General features: G+C 37.8%; 2 protein-coding genes across 2 annotated transcripts in view; one reads left to right on the forward strand and one right to left on the reverse strand.

Moving 5' to 3' along the window:
- LOC125274955 (zinc finger protein 585B-like) overlaps nucleotides 1-6,017 on the reverse strand; it is a 30,940-nt gene extending 24,923 nt beyond the window's left edge. Inside the window, exons 1-4 of the mRNA XM_048201571.1 lie at nucleotides 5,207-6,017; nucleotides 3,261-3,273; nucleotides 3,114-3,165; nucleotides 73-292 (exon numbers count right to left, since the gene is read on the reverse strand). Of these exons, the coding sequence (XP_048057528.1) occupies nucleotides 73-292; nucleotides 3,114-3,165; nucleotides 3,261-3,273; nucleotides 5,207-6,015 (1,094 nt within the window). The 5' untranslated portion in view covers nucleotides 6,016-6,017. The remainder of the gene's footprint in view (nucleotides 1-72; nucleotides 293-3,113; nucleotides 3,166-3,260; nucleotides 3,274-5,206) is intronic.
- Nucleotides 6,018-11,576: 5,559 nt separating this feature from the next.
- On the forward strand, nucleotides 11,577-13,383 carry LOC125246840 (gastrula zinc finger protein XlCGF57.1-like). The gene is made up of 3 exons (XM_048157912.1): nucleotides 11,577-11,634; nucleotides 11,751-12,022; nucleotides 12,107-13,383. Exons 1-3 carry the CDS (start codon nucleotides 11,577-11,579, stop codon nucleotides 13,256-13,258), a joined length of 1,482 nt encoding a protein of 493 aa, XP_048013869.1. The 3' UTR covers nucleotides 13,259-13,383.
- The last annotated feature ends 2,398 nt before the right edge of the window (nucleotides 13,384-15,781 follow it).

The raw sequence follows: 15,781 nt of genomic DNA on the forward strand, positions 1-15,781 counted from the left end.
TTATCTTGTCCAGTCCTCCCAGAAATATGGGCGGCCTGGCCAGTTCGTCAGTCTCCATCTTCCTCCACATACCCCACCGGTGAACTGTCCCCGTGTCCTGCGGGTTCACAACCCTCTGAGTCCAGGCGGTCCAAGAGGAGGAAGAGGAAGAAGGCCAAGCCCTCTCCAGTTTTGGCTGAGCTCTCTCCACTCTCCACCGAGCTCTCTCCAGGTTCGGCCGAACCCTCTCCAATCTCCGCCGAGCCCTCTCCAATCTCCGCTGAGCCCTCTCCAGTCTTGGCCGAGCCCTCTCCTGTTCCCATTGGGATTTTAATTGTGTATGAGGGGATGGACTGGACCCCTCTTCAAGCCGCCGCCGAGCCCGTATCTCCAGTCTCCGCCGAGCCCGTATCTCCAGTCTCCCACGTCAGACCCTCCATGGCCATCCAAGGCTCTTGACCCTCCAATGCCTCTGACCCGCCATGGCCATCCAAGGCCTCTGACCCGCCATGGCCGCCCTCGGCCTCTGACCCGCCATGGCTCATGGATCTGCCCTGGAGACCTCCGTTCCAGTCCGCTCCTCTCTTTGCACCTGCATGAGGTCTCCAGGGCGTCCACCCCCCCTCCCGGTTGTTCCATCTACGGCGCGAGGTCGCGCCTACTGGGAGGGGGAGGTACTGTCACAGTTCCCTTGTCTCCCAGACTCCATTTTCCCATGATCCTCTTGTCTCCACACCTGCACTCACTTCCCTCGTCATCTCCCCATCAGGACTCATCACCTGCACCTGGACTCCCTCATCAGCACTGCCTTTATAATGGACTCACTCCCTTCACTCCCTGTCCGTTCTTAATGTTACCTGACGTTGTTGTTGCTATGTTGATGTTGCTTGATGTTATAATATTATGTTTATGTGGTTATGGTGTTGTTAAGTGTTCTATGTTGTATTATACTCCTGAGTTACTATTAAAGCCTATCGTTTGTGGATCTCCGTACTCGCCTCATCTCTCCTGCATACACCAACTGTAACACATATCTGGGACTGATCACTCGTGCACCTGCCGCCAATCATCTCATCCCTCACTCACTATAAAGCCCACAGTCACACGCAATCCTGGGCGAAGTCTTGTTTTGCTACGGTGTACATTTCTGAGTGTTTTACCCTCTTTGCTGTTCTGATATCGACTTGGACTGTTATTCTGATTTTTATTCTTGCTGCCTGCCCCGATTCCTGCCTGTCTTTGTTTATCCCTGTCTGCCGCCTGCCATGACCCTCTCCCTGTCTACTGGTTTATGATTTCTGTACTGACTGAACTGTTGAATAAACTGCAAATGGATCAATACACTTCTGAATTGTCAGAGAAGACTTCGCCAATAAGCGATCCAGCAGCCATTGTTCAACTGTCTACAGAGCTGTTTGCCCAGGCCAGTCAACTCTCGATGCATCAACACCAACTGGGCCGATTAACCTTCTTGATGGAAGATTTGATGAGGTCACTACAAGGCCTCAATCTACAGCCTGCCACACAGCCAACCACTGCTCCACCCACGCTCGGCCATTGTCCAGAGAACCCAATCAACACTATGTGTCCTCGACTGGCTTTCCCAGAGAAATTCGACGGCACCTCCAATGGATGCAGGGGCTTCTTATTAAAATGCACTCTGTTCGTCAATCAACAACCCATTCTCTACTCCACCGACACGAGTAAGATCGCCTTTGTGTGTTCACTTCTGATGGGAAAAGCTCTGGATTGGATAACCGCTATCTGGAGATCTGACGGTACCAGTTTTCACTCATTTGACCACTTCATGCAGTGTTTCAGAGAGGTATTCGAGCGTTCCAGCAGCGGCCGCAGCGTGGGTGAACAGCTGCACACTCTAGATTTTTCTTCGTCAAGAAGAAGGATGGGAGCCTCAGGCCTTGTATTGATTATCGGGGCCTTAATGACATTACCATAAAATTCAGGTATCCCCTTCCATTAGTTCCTGCTACTCTAGAGCAACTCCGCCAAGCCAGATATTTCACCAAATTAGACCTGCGCTCTGCTTATAACTTAATTCGCATAAGAGAGGGGGACGAATGGAAGACGACCTTTTCTACATCCACTGAGCAATACGAATACTCCGTTATGTCGTTCGGCTTTGCCAACAGTCTGACCCGTCGCAATGCGACCACTCTCATTTGGTTCCACGAGGCTTGCCAGGCTTTTAAAGAGTTAAAACATTGCTTCACTATGGCTCCCATACTCCATCATCAAGACTCCACTCATGCTTTCATCGTGGAGGTGGATGTCTCCAGCACCGGAATTGTGACTGTGCTGTCGCAACGACATGAACCATCCAACAAAGTATTTCCCTGTGCATATTTCTCGAGGAAGCTTTCTTGAACGCAACTATGATGTGGGAAATTGCGAACTGCTAGCCATGAAGGCAGCCATGGAGGAGTGGTGTCACTGGCTTGAGGGTGCTCAACAGCCTTTCATTGTCTTGACCACTCACAAGAACCTGGAATACCTGAAGTCTGCTAAATGATTGAATCCAAACTATCGGGCGGTTTTCTTCACTCGCTTCCACTTCACTGTCACGTACCAGCCCGGTTCCAAGAACACCAAGGCTGACACCCTTTCTAGAATGTATGAGGGGAATGAACAGACCGAGACTACCAAAACTATAATTCCCGAAAGTCTGCTGATAGCGCCTGTCAAGTGGCACATTTCCACCGAGAACGAACTAACACCCAGACTCCACCACCACTCGAGTGCCCTCCAGATCTCATATATGTACCCGAACAACACAGAGACAAATTGCTGCACCACATCCATGACAATCCTAGTTCAGGTCATCCAGGTAACACGGCTACACTTCAACTGGTAAAGAACAAGTATTGGTGGTCCTCAATGTCCGAGGACACTGCACGCTTCGTGTCTCTCTTTGCCACTTGCAACACCACCAAATCATCTCACCAAGTCCCTGCCGGTCTGCTTCAACCACTGCCCATACCACAATGCCCCTGGTCACACATTGCAATAGACTTTGTCACTGATCTTCCCAACTCTCAAGGTAACACCACCATACTGACCGTAGTCGACCACTTTTCTAAATCATGCCGTTTAATCCCTCTGCCCGAATTACCTACTGCCATGGAGACCGCCGAAACCCTCTGCAACTACGTGTTCAGATTTTATGGTCTGCCAGATGACATAGTGTCTGACAGGGGGCCCCAATTCACATCCAGTGTCTAGTCAGCTTTCTTCTGCCTCCTCAATGTCAACATCAGTCTCACCTCTGGGTACCACCTACAGTCCAACAGCCAGACAGAGTAGCTGAACCAAGAGCTCACTCGCTTTCCCAGAACCTACTGTCATAACCATCAGTCTGGACTGGAGCCGATACCTAATGTGGGCCGAGTACGCTCAAAACTCCCTCCAAAAACCAGCCACAGGCCTCACTCCGTTTAAATGTGTGCTGGTTGTATGATGTAATACAACCGAAACAACAACTTTTCCTGCTTTCAACTTCCACTGTTTCCTTGGTCGAGTGGTTACAGTGCAGTGAGGAGACTTGGAATCATGCCCATATTCGCCTGCAGAGAGCAGTAAGGAGACAAGAAATTCAAGCTAACCGCCATCACCGCCCTGGTCCCGAGTATACACCTGGTCAGTGGGTATGGTTATCCACCCGGGACCATCGTCTTAGGCTTCCATGCAAGAATCTCAGTCCTAGGTATGTGGGTCCATTCAAAATTCTCAGACAAATTACACCTGTTTCATTCCATTTAGAACTTCCTGATACTTACTGTATTTCTCCTTCCTTTATCTGTCTATCTATCTAAAAACTAACCCTTCAAACTTCCTTCCTCCTGAAATCCTTCAGACTTCAAGCTTTTAAAACGTATTTAAACTTTCTGGACCGGCTTTTTCAAGCCAACTTAAAGTTTGTCTCTACAAACTTTTTTTTTTTTTTTTTAATCTAGTTATACATTGATTTCCCTTAATAAAAAGTAAATTGAGTAAAACTGTGTAAAAGGTCTAAGTGTGGATTAGTACTCTGGCCCCTTGGTATGAAAGAGAAAAAATGTTTGCCCTTGTAACTATCGAAATTGTCCATCCCTGATCTAGATGTTACTGCTGAAACATTCATTGAGGAGGATATGTTAATGTATTTCTCTCTCTCTTGATCACCAGCCATTATCCTTCAGGTTTATGGTCTTCTGGTTTTTCTGTAAGTTGTTTTTGGTGTTGGTAAATTTTTCTATACAGTATGTTGTTAAATTCTACTATCTGTTTAAACATGATGTAATACAACCAAAACAACAACTTTTCCTGCTATAAAGGATTTCCTTTTATTACTCTTATTACTCTTTCCTCTTATTACATGATAATGCTGAAAACTAAAGTGATTATAACTTTCATATAAAATGGTGACAGCAAGTTTCAATTCCCAACCCCAGTGCTTTAACAAAGACCAAAGTCAACTCAATATCAAAAACAAGTTCTTTATTTTACAAATGTGGGAGAATTTCAAGGATTCAAAAGGGGGCAAAGCCAAAATAACAAACATAAATGCTCTACATATTAGGGAGAAACTAACTAAGCTACAAAAGAAAAGAAAACAAAGATACAATAAAAACTCCCTTGTTAGCTTAAACAGGAGAAAACAAGATATAAAGAAAAGAACATCTTTGTGTTCAGGTGCTGTGTTACTTCTAATATGTAGATATGGTGTCTACACAATATCTATTGTATTATTTAATTGGATGTTTCTAAGTAAAGTATAGACTTTAAAAGTGTAGTTTAATTCAGTTAATATTGTTTGAGTAAAATGTACTGCAAAAGAACCTAGTTCAAATTACTTATTTTCTTTGTTCATTTTACTTAACTTAGTTAAGTAGAGTTACTTAATTATATATTTGAAATTTACTTTAAAAATATGCATACAAAAACTTGCAAAAGGAAAAATTAATTAAATTTTACTTAATGTTTTTTTTCAGTGTATGAACATTTTAAAGGTAGACTTTTCTTTAACAAGCAATTGTTTGTTGATGTTTACTTTATATTTCATATGTTTTATATTACACATTTATTGGAGGAAAGCATTGGGATGTGAAATAATGTTTAAAATAATTAATTAAAATTATTTTTTTAATGTATAATAATGTTCAGTTTTTCTAGTAGATTTAGTAGATTATCAAAATAATTGTTAATAGCAGCCCTACACCAGTGTGCTCACCAGAAAAAGGTAGAGATGGAGTGATTTAACTGTGACTGTCTTTCACTGAAGAGATTTTGTTTCTCAGCACATAAGGATGAACCTATTTGTGGTTTCAGACTGTGGTCATGTGGTTTCTCCACTGTATGGATCTTCATGTGTTTCTTCAGGTGACTTTTAATAGTGAAACTCTTTCCGCACTGATCACACGTGAACGGCTTCTCTCCAGTGTGAATCCTCTCATGTGTTTTCAGATGTGATGACTGACTGAATCTCTTGTCACAGTGTGAACACTTGTAAGGTTTTTCTCCAGTGTGGATCCTCTCATGAGTTTTCAGATCGAATGACCGATTGAATCTCTTGTCACAGTGTGAACACTTGTAAGGTTTTTCTCCAGTGTGAATTCTCTGGTGCACTTTTAAATGGTCAGCTGAAATGAATGTCTTCTCACACTCAAAGCACATGTACTCTCTCACACCAGTATGTATTTTCTGATGTGTTTGTAAAGTTTGCAGCAGTGAGAAACTCTTTCTACACACAGAACATGAATGTGGCTTCTCCTTCATATGAACTGTCTGGTGTCTCTTCAGGTTTGATGACCCAATAAATGTTTTCCCACACTGATCACATGTGAACGGCTTCTCTCCAGTGTGGATCCTCATGTGAACATTAAGATTTGTTGGTTGTCTGAAACTCTTCCCACATTGATCACACTTGAACAGCTTCTCTCCAGTATGGATTTTCATGTGAACTTTAAGGTTTGATGATTGATTGAAGCTCTTTCCACACTGATCACATGTGAATGGCTTCTCTCCAGTGTGGATCCTCATGTGATTCTCAAGACTTTGTTTTGTTAAGAAACTCTTTCCACACTGAGTGCAGGTTGTAGATTTATCTGCTCTTCTTTCCTTTAAAAATGTCTTTTTAGTCTTTGAGCGACTCAAAGGTTTTTCTCCAAGTTTGTCATGATGTTCCTCCTCCACTTCACTCAGTTCTTCACTCTCCTCCATCAGGTCTGAAGTGAAAGAATAAAGTTTAGTTTAATTTTCAGTACATCAAAACAATTCAAAGACAGAAATATGAAGTGAAAGGACATAAACATGAACCCTGATGTCAAAAAGTAGACAACTTCTATAAAATATTACTAGCACTTTGATGACTTTTTATAAATTAATTATTATCCCTGAAACTTTCCATAAAAGAAAAAGAGCACTGATCTTCAATATATATATTTTAATACATTACAGACAAAATCTCATTATCCTGTTGTGAGAACTATTAAATATTTGATCAATGACAAAATTATCTAACATTAAAGTATACAATACTTCCATATTTTGATACCAACTATTAGATATTTAATTTATTGTATTAAAGGCCGGTCACACTAGATTTTTCCTTCACCTGATATCAATTCATACGCGTGTGACATCATTAAAACACAACCTCAAACAAAAGAGCACAAATTGTTGCCATAAAGTGGAGTAGATTTTATATTTTTACATTTTTGAATGATTATTATATGTTACAAATGCTTGTAAAAAAAAATGATGCTGCAGATTGTGACATAAGCTTTAACTATTTCTATTGCCGTTGCCTGTGTCCTACATGATTCACTCAACCCTGTTATTTCCTTACATAATTGAAAAAAAACAAACAAACAAAAAGATATAGAGCATTTCTTAAAACTTTGACACACAGGAAGTGACATCATCTGGGCAATTTCTACAGCATGATAGGAGGATAAGAAAATAATCTCAATCCATTGTCTCTTTTTTTACACAAACTGTACAGTGTTGATCACATTCATCAATCCTGTTACCAAAGTTACTGTAAGGAAAAACAATCTCTTACTATGAAAAACTAATATGATTTATGAAAAAAACAACTTTATCAGGAAATATGAATCAGATTTTGTTTAATTTATGTTTACAATCCTGTCAGCCTTTCTGATGTTAATAAAAAATAATCGTAACATTGTTGCAAATTGTGAACCAGATATAAAATAAATGTAAAATAAAAATAATATTTAGTATAATTTTATGTTTTAAACTTCCCTTTACTGACCATTTGTTTAAAAATAAAAACAGATCATTCCGTTTCTTGGTTAACTGTTCATCTAAATTGAAAGTGTTTGAATCTTTCTAACATGAATGTTGTTCAGCATCATGAATGAATGAAGAATAAACACATGTTCTCACTGTCCTCTTTAATAAACTCAGTCTTTGCAGATGTCAGCTCTTCCTGATGCTCTGATGCTCGTTTGATGGGAATATTCCAGCATTTATTGATGCACTGCTGTGGGAGGAGCTTCACTGATGATGTGTTTGCTGGGGGAGGAGCTGATCTGCCAATATGAAAAATATAAAATGTACTGAGATTGTTTTATATATAATATATAAATATAAATAATGGTGTGAAAACAGATGAAGCATAAACATTTATTTAGAAATAAATGTAGATATCTGTAGTCATCAAATCCCATCAGTCTGTTGACAGCAATGAAATGAGCTTTAAGGGTCAATTTACAGCAGATCTGAAGACATCAGCATAATAAATGAGGTGAAAACAGGAACTATTGACATGAAATAAAGAGTGTTTTCAGCAGTTTCTCTGTTAATATTGATGATCCTCAGACTATCAACACTCATTCAACAAGACGATCTGAAAATCTCACTTTATTCTGAGTGTTTAACTGTTAGAAACACATTATTTGAGTCAGGATACATGAGAAAAGACTATAAAACTGCTCTATTGAAAGATAATAATTGAAAGGAAAGGCGTGGGAGATGATGTAATTGTCCATCAATGGTAAATTGCAATTACACTTTTTTAAAATTCAAACAAAACTTACAAGAAGAAGAAAAACAATAATCATGAAAGAAATAGTTGAACAGAAAATATAAATAAAATCCCCCCCACCTAAAAACTCAACCCATGCTATCCAGAAGTAAAAGTAGGTAATGTAGGCATGATAAACATATTGATCACAAGTTTGCAGAAAGGACATAAAAAGTGGACCATTTTTTTCAAATAACAAAGCCTTGTCTATTAGGGTCTACCTAATGCTTTCCAGATTAAGTTTACTTGACAATTCTGTCAGCCATAGTTTAAGAGTTGGAACTTTCTTTTTTTTCTAATACAAAATAATACTTTTTTCTTTTTTTTAGCAGATATTAACCCATACGAAACAAACTGTTTTTGTACTCATGCAAGTCTCAAAAAATTCTTTGGAAACTCCAAATATAATTAATATAAGGTCTGGTTCAATAATAATACCCAACGATCAATAAGCAAACTTCCCACGGGGTTCATCCTGAATGATCTGTCTAACTCTGGCAAAGGCTGCCCAAAGTTTTACCATGCCCATGTCTTGGCCGAACTTTCTCCCTCAGTGACATCTTCTTTTTCTTGTTTCTTCAACACAATTTAAACAAGAAAATTGTGATTAATGTTGAACATATGCAACACTATTAAAGGTACGAGAGCACTAATTATCTTAATGTTGTCCTGTTTTAATGAAACAGAGAAAATTTCTTTGAGAGAAAATTAGCGGAAGTAAAACTCTGTAGATAATAATCTGTAAATTGTCTGTAAGTATGTAAAATTGTATTCTACATTGTCTGAAGAATTTCACTCACCATGGCACATATTCTGTACAATAAAACTGATTTGATTTGAACTCATGTCTTAATCCATTTTAAACCTGAAAGCCCCCTTTCTGCTGGTTGTGTAAAGCTGTGGTGAGATGGAGACAGTTGTCTTAAGAAAAAGTTCATTTTATGTAAGTATACTTTAGTTATGTTCAACTATTTTTTAAGTATGCTAAGTGTAATATCAATGTACTAGTAGTAAACTTGTAAATGTCCTGCTTGGCACTAAATTTGCCTGATATAGTATATAAAAAGCATGTTTTAGTGTACTAAGTGTTACAGTAGTAAACTTTAAGTGCACAACTAGTTCACAACCATGTTTCTTAATTGTACTGAATCTGTACAAGTGAACTTACATGTAGCACGTCCTGATATTGCTGAGTTAGATGCGTTCCTGGGTCAACATATTTTGTTGATCCTGGAACAACTTTCTAGTCTGAAAATTCCTATTCCTACCCCTAAACCTAATCCTACCCATAAGTTATCCCAAAAATCAGAGGGAAATTATAGATGAATAACGCTGATGTAGAAGCACCAATTCATGATTTTAAGCCTAAACTTGACATAATCTGTAAACTTGTCTCTCAAATCTGATTGGTTGATTTGAATGTTGTTCCAGGATCAACAAAAATATTGACCCAGGAACATGTTGAACTCATCAATATCAGGTTATGCCTTACATTTAAATTAGTAGTTTACTATGTTAATACTTGAAACATTTGCTTCATTAAAATACACTTTGAAGTATATTTTAAGTAAACTACTAGTTTAGTAGTTTTATACTGCAATAGTTTTCTTTAAGTGAACATAACATCATAGTTAGAGTTTACAATTTATGTAGTATTATATATTTATTTACTATTTATGTATCATTTTTGCACTTTAATTAAACTGCTATGTTCCAATTTATGTATTACATTTTAAATGCTTGAAATATGTCTTTAACTGTACTTTAAATTTAAAAACATTTTATTCTAGCTTCATGGATCCTTTTTATCAACACTTGAATGAGGGTAATTGTTCTGACTTCATCTTTTAAAACTTCTTTCAACTTTCTGGCTAGGCTTTTTCAAGCCAAATTAAAGTTTGTCTCTAGTTTACATAAAAGTTTGTTTATCTAGTTTACATTACTAATCTTGTTTAAAGCTAAAGTGATTCTAAATTTCTTTATTCTGGTTAAATCCTACATTCTCCTATTAGTTCCAAGAAAGACAGATTATTTATATTGGAGTCACATAAATAACTAAATTGTGCCTGTTATGCTTCAATTGATTTTTGCTCGAATTATGGTCCAAAATAGCACTGGGAAGCTCCAAGACTTACAAAAGAAAGAGTGTTTTCAGCAGTTTCTCTGTTAATATTGATGATTCTCAGACTATCAACACTCATTCAACAAGACATTCAGATCATTAGCACATCATCTCACTTTATTCTGATTGTTTGCTGTTAGAAACACATTATTTGAGTCAGGATATATGTTAAAAGACTATAACACTGCTCTATTGAAAGATAATACTGTCCTCTGAAGACATCAGCATAATAAATGAGGTGAAAACAGGAACTGTTGACATGAAATAAAGAGTGTTTTCAGCAGTTTCTCTGTTAATATTGATGATCCTCAGACTATGAACACTCATTCAACAAGACATTCAGATCATCTCACTTTATTCTGTTTAACTGTTAGAAACATTGTACTTCTTAAAGTTTTTTAAATTTTTGTAACCAAACAGACCCCTGGTTTCATAGACAAGGTTTAATCCTAGTCCTAGACTAAAATGCATATTTGAGCTGTTTTAACTGAAAGCAACTTGTACTGACATATCTTTAAATATGTCAGAGTCATTGTTTTGTCTCAAGATGCACACCGGTAATATTTTTTTCAAAAAAGCTACTTAAATGCCCTGATTGAACTAGGTTCAGTAATCCTGGTTTAGGAAAGAAACTGGGTCAGAAAGGTTAACAAGAGGAGGTGAAGGGGTGAAGAGAGCATGCTCAAGTGAAGGTGAGTCAGCCAATAAGACTCGCTAGAAAGAATGCTAGAAGAAGATTAATCATAAGTTAAAGAGACTGAAACTACAACAGGAAGATTGGATCACTGGGCATTGATCAATTCACAATTAATATGAAGTTGGAATTTCCAGAAAAGTAGCATAAATGTCTGAGGAGTAAAAGTTTTCATTAGATGCTGAACTGCATTAAGGATAAATGAATAAAAAGATAAATAAATATTGCTGGGTAAAGCCAGATTCTTTTACGTTTTTATGTTAACTGCTTTGTACTGTAACAAATAAAATAACTAGCTTATTTTTATTGTTACAATTGCATTCTATAAGACTTTACTACAAACTGAGCCTCCAAAAAGAAGAAGCACAAGAGAGTCTTCTCCATCATTCCTGAAGAGCTTCAGTCTGCGGCGGGTGAGAACTTCATGATTTATGCTAGATTTGACCCTACCTGAATAATCAGGGTTTATGATAAAAAAAAGACAATCTGTCTAAACTGATCATATATTTGATTTTGGCAAATCAGCTCCTCCTGGAATTCATCATCAGTGAAGCTCCTCCCAATACACTCACATCATCAGTGAAGCTCCTCCCACATCACTCACATCATCAGTAAAGCTCCTCCCACAGCAGTTCTCTAATAAATGCTGGAATATTCCCATCAGACGAGCATCAGAGCATCAGGAAGAGCTGAAATCTGCAAAGACTGAGTTTATTAAAGAGGACAGTGAGAACATGAGTGATCCAGAACCCTGCAGAATGAAACACACTGAAGATACTGAAGAACAAAGAGGTTGGTGTTTATTCTTCATTCATTCATGATGCTGAACAACATTCATGTTAGAAATATTCTAACACTTCTGCATATTTACATTCAGATTTACTGATGAAGTTTTTCTTTCATTTCAGAACTGATGGAGGAGAGCAAGGAGAGTGAAGAACTGAGTGAAGTGGAGGAGGAACATCATGACAAACCTGGAGAAAAACCTTTGAGTCACTCAAAGACTAAAAAGACATTATCAAAGAAAAGAAAATCCAAGAAATCTTTCACCTGCACTCAGTGTGGAAAGCGTTTCACATACAAACACAGTCTTGAGCGACACATGAGGATCCACACTGGAGAAAGACCGTTCTCATGTGATCGGTGCGGGAAGAGCTTCATGCGATCATCATGCCTTAAAGTACACATGAGAATCCACACAGGAGAGAAGCCGTACTCATGTGATCAGTGTGGGAAGAGTTTCCCACAAAAGCCAAGTCTCCAGATTCACATGAGAGTTCACACTGGAGAGAAGATGTTCTCATGTGATCAATGCGGGAAGAGATTCACACAGAAGCCTCATCTTAGGGGACACATGATGATCCACACAGGAGAGAAGCCGTACGCATGCGATCAATGTTGGAAGAGTTTCACACGACCATCACATCTTAAAGAACACATGTGGATCCACACAGGAGAGAAGCCGTTCATATGTGATCAATGTGAGAAGAGTTTTGTGCACGAAACTAGCCTTAAAGAACACCTTATGATCCACACCGGAGAGAAGCCATTCATGTGTGATCAGTGTGAAAAGAGATTCTCAAACAAAAAAAGTCTTGAGATTCACATGAAAGTTCATACTAGAGAGAAGCCGTTCACATGTGATCAGTGCGGGAAGAGTTTCACACAAAAAACAAGTCTTGAACTTCACATGAGGATTCACACAGGAGATAAACCACATGCATGTGATCAGTGTGGAAAGAGTTTTGCACAATTATCAAGTTTTAAAAATCACATGAGGATCCACACTGGAGATAAACTGTTTACATGTGATCAATGTGGGAAGAGATTCAAAAACAAAAAAAGTCTTGATATTCATATGAGGATCCACACTGGAGAGAAGCCATTCACATGTGATCAGTGTGGGAAGAGCTTCACACAATCATCAAACCTTAAGATTCACATGAGAGTTCACACTGGAGAGAAGCCGTTCACATGTGATCAATGCGGCAAAACATTTATTGGGTCATCAGCCCTGAAGACTCACCTTAGAGTTCATACGAAGGAGAAGCCGCATTCATGTTCTGTGTGTGGAAAGAGTTTTTCACTGCTGCAAAATTTGCAAACACATCAGAAAATACACACTGGTCTGAGAGATTACATGTGCTTTGAGTGTGAGAAGACTTTTACTACAGCAGATGGTTTAAAACTGCACCAGAGAATTCACACTGGAGAAAAACCTTACAAGTGTTCACACTGTGATAAGAGATTCAATTGTTCATCACATCTGAAATCACATGAGATGATCCACAGCAGAGAGAAGCCGCACACGTGTGATCAGTGTGGAAAGAGTTTCTCTTATAAAAGTCAGCTGAAGAAACACATGAAGATCCATGCAGTGGAGAAACCACATGACCACAGTCTGAGATCACAGTAAGTTTATCTTTATGTGCTGAAAAACAAAGTCATCAAAATCATAGCACCGTATGGTCAAATCTGGCACACTGATAGAGGGTAGTCTGAAATGTATAGCAAATTTGGAGTCTCTAACTCAACCTCTCTAGCGCCACCAACTGTCTAAAGTTACATTTGTGCTAATAACTTTTGAACCATAATGGCTAGAAAATCAAATCATCTTCACTCCATGCTGGCAAAAAGTTATTAAAAGCTTTCTGATAATCATACAAACACCCAAAATCAGACTTAAGGCAGTATCTCCACAAAGCTTTATCCTATTCATATCAAACTTGGTACGTCATTGCAAAAATAAATAAATAAATAAATAAAAAAATAATAAAATAAAAGGCTATAACTTCTGAACGGTTTGTCTAGAAATCATGAAAGTGGTCTTGTCGGATAATTCCTATATCAGGCATTTTGGGTGTCAGCCATTTTGAATTTTGTGCTAAAATGCTGTATTTTATGAACGCATTAGTGTATCATTCTGAAACTCTGTATGGGTCATCAGCATGATGCTCTGAAGGAGCCTGAGAAGTTTCAAGCCATCACCACCTAGTGGTAAAATAAAAGATTCAAATGCTTATAACTTTGGGTGTGGTTGACTCCTTTTCACTCCTGAATCCTTACAGAGTCCAACAATACCAAACATGCTAGGTTTCGCCTTATGGTTTTTGCTATGTGATTTAGCACTGAAAAAAAAATGTTTGCAAATATCTTAGAAACCATTAGTCTGATCACGATAAAACCACTGTAGGAAACACAGAACCATAGTTGGTTAACTAAATGTGAATGCCCAAAATGTCAAAATGTTGACATATAAATGTCTTGACTCCAAAATGAACTGAAATATTTTCACCAAATTTTACACACTCATGTTTGGGCTTAACCTGAGGACAAATACAAAAAGTGGTGGGATTGTTACTCTTGGTGGCACAATAATTGAAAAAATGAAATTGCCAATAACTACAACAAGCCAAACTTCCTGTCTGCCATTTTGATTTTCTTTAAAATTATATTTTTTCGTTTGGTCCAAAATTGAAATCGTATCATCTTCAGATCATGCCGGCAAAAGTTATGGATTTCATGTTGATAGATGAAACCGTATTCATTTACCACAGCAACAAATTAGAGGCTTGATGCCAAAATGACTTTTGAGGCTGAATCTCGGTAATGCTTTGACATATTTAACACCAGCTATTGGTCAAAAGTGATAGTAATAGTGATAAACCTTTATTATTGACTGTAGTTATGATTTTTCAGTTGTTTTTACAGCCATGTTGTCATGATTTGTGCGTTCTTTTTGCTTAGCCCTGTAAATGCTGCTTCCAGCTTTAATTATTGTTATTATTTTGGTAAAAATACCAGAAAGCATCTGGAAGGAGAGGCCAGTGAGAACATGAGTGATCCAGAACCTGCAGAATGAAACACACTGAAGATACTGAAGAACAAAGAGGTTGGTGTTTATTCTTGGATTCCTTGTTCATTCATCATGCTAAAGAACATGGTGGTGCTCATGAGATTTTCATTCTTTCATAATCAAGCTAGTTATTTCTAATACAAATCATCTTCATCACAATAAAATAGATCATAATTGACAAGATTTGAAGGAATTGTTCAACAGCCATTTTAGTGATCTTGACTTTGGGATTCACTTTTCATGTTTGTCTCTCATTTAAAATCTCTCATGATTTAATGTTTTTTTTTAGACCTGAAGTACGTGAACAAGAAAGGAGAAAGAGAATCGGTTACCTGTCCTTAGTGTAAAGAAAGATTCAAATGTAAATCAAGACACAACGCTATGTTTAAGAGCAGGGTGACACCAAACGTGACACGATAAAGCATTTCTTCCATAGAAATCTTTCCTGATCAGCTACAATGAGAGAGACACGACAAAGAAACATCATCTAAAGTTGTCAAAGTTCATTTTCAAGAAAAGCAGTGTGCGATTCAGATTGACTCAAAAATGGGGTTCCTCCCCAAATAACATTATCTTGGTTTTACTCTAACATGTCATTTTTTTTTTTTTTTATATATATACATTATGTGATTATGCTTTATTATTGTCATGTGTAGTTTGCAATAAATTGAGAAGATGAATCTATTTGCAGCAGTATCACATTTATTAAACTTATTAAACAAAAACCCTCGAAAAAAAAACACTCCAATAAAGAACAGAACAAGTGGTATAAAACGATAAGCCAACAAGAGAGTGACAGCTAAATATCTGATTGTTCTCCAGGAGAGTTGAGATGGCTTTCTTCTCTTGATAGATCAATCGCATTTATTATCATATAGAAAAAAGTGAGCTGGCTGCATGAATCAAAAGTAGTAACAGCTTACAATATATACCATTGATAGCAGCAACAATACAACACTTTTGACAATACTTTTAGATATATCCTATAATTGTTCAAAATTTAGCATCTTCAGTGTCTTTGTTTCATGTTGACCTAGTTTGGTGGTGACTGCATGAATCTCCTATGGAGATTCTCCTAAGGAG

Source organism: Megalobrama amblycephala, linkage group LG1, assembly GCF_018812025.1.
Source record: "Megalobrama amblycephala isolate DHTTF-2021 linkage group LG1, ASM1881202v1, whole genome shotgun sequence".
Taxonomy (NCBI): Eukaryota; Metazoa; Chordata; class Actinopteri; order Cypriniformes; family Xenocyprididae; genus Megalobrama; species Megalobrama amblycephala.

What these genes read in the sequence shown, in the direction of transcription:
- LOC125246840 (XM_048157912.1), top strand. Translation starts at nt 11,577, where the DNA reads ATGAGTGATCCAGAACCCTGCAGAATGAAACACACTGAAGATACTGAA. An exon ending in AGATACTGAAGAACAAAGAG is followed by an intron (nt 11,635 to 11,750) that starts GTTGGTGTTTAT and finishes CTTTCATTTCAG; the next exon opens with AACTGATGGAGGAGAGCAAG. An exon ending in TGCGATCATCATGCCTTAAA is followed by an intron (nt 12,023 to 12,106) that starts GTACACATGAGA and finishes CCAAGTCTCCAG; the next exon opens with ATTCACATGAGAGTTCACAC.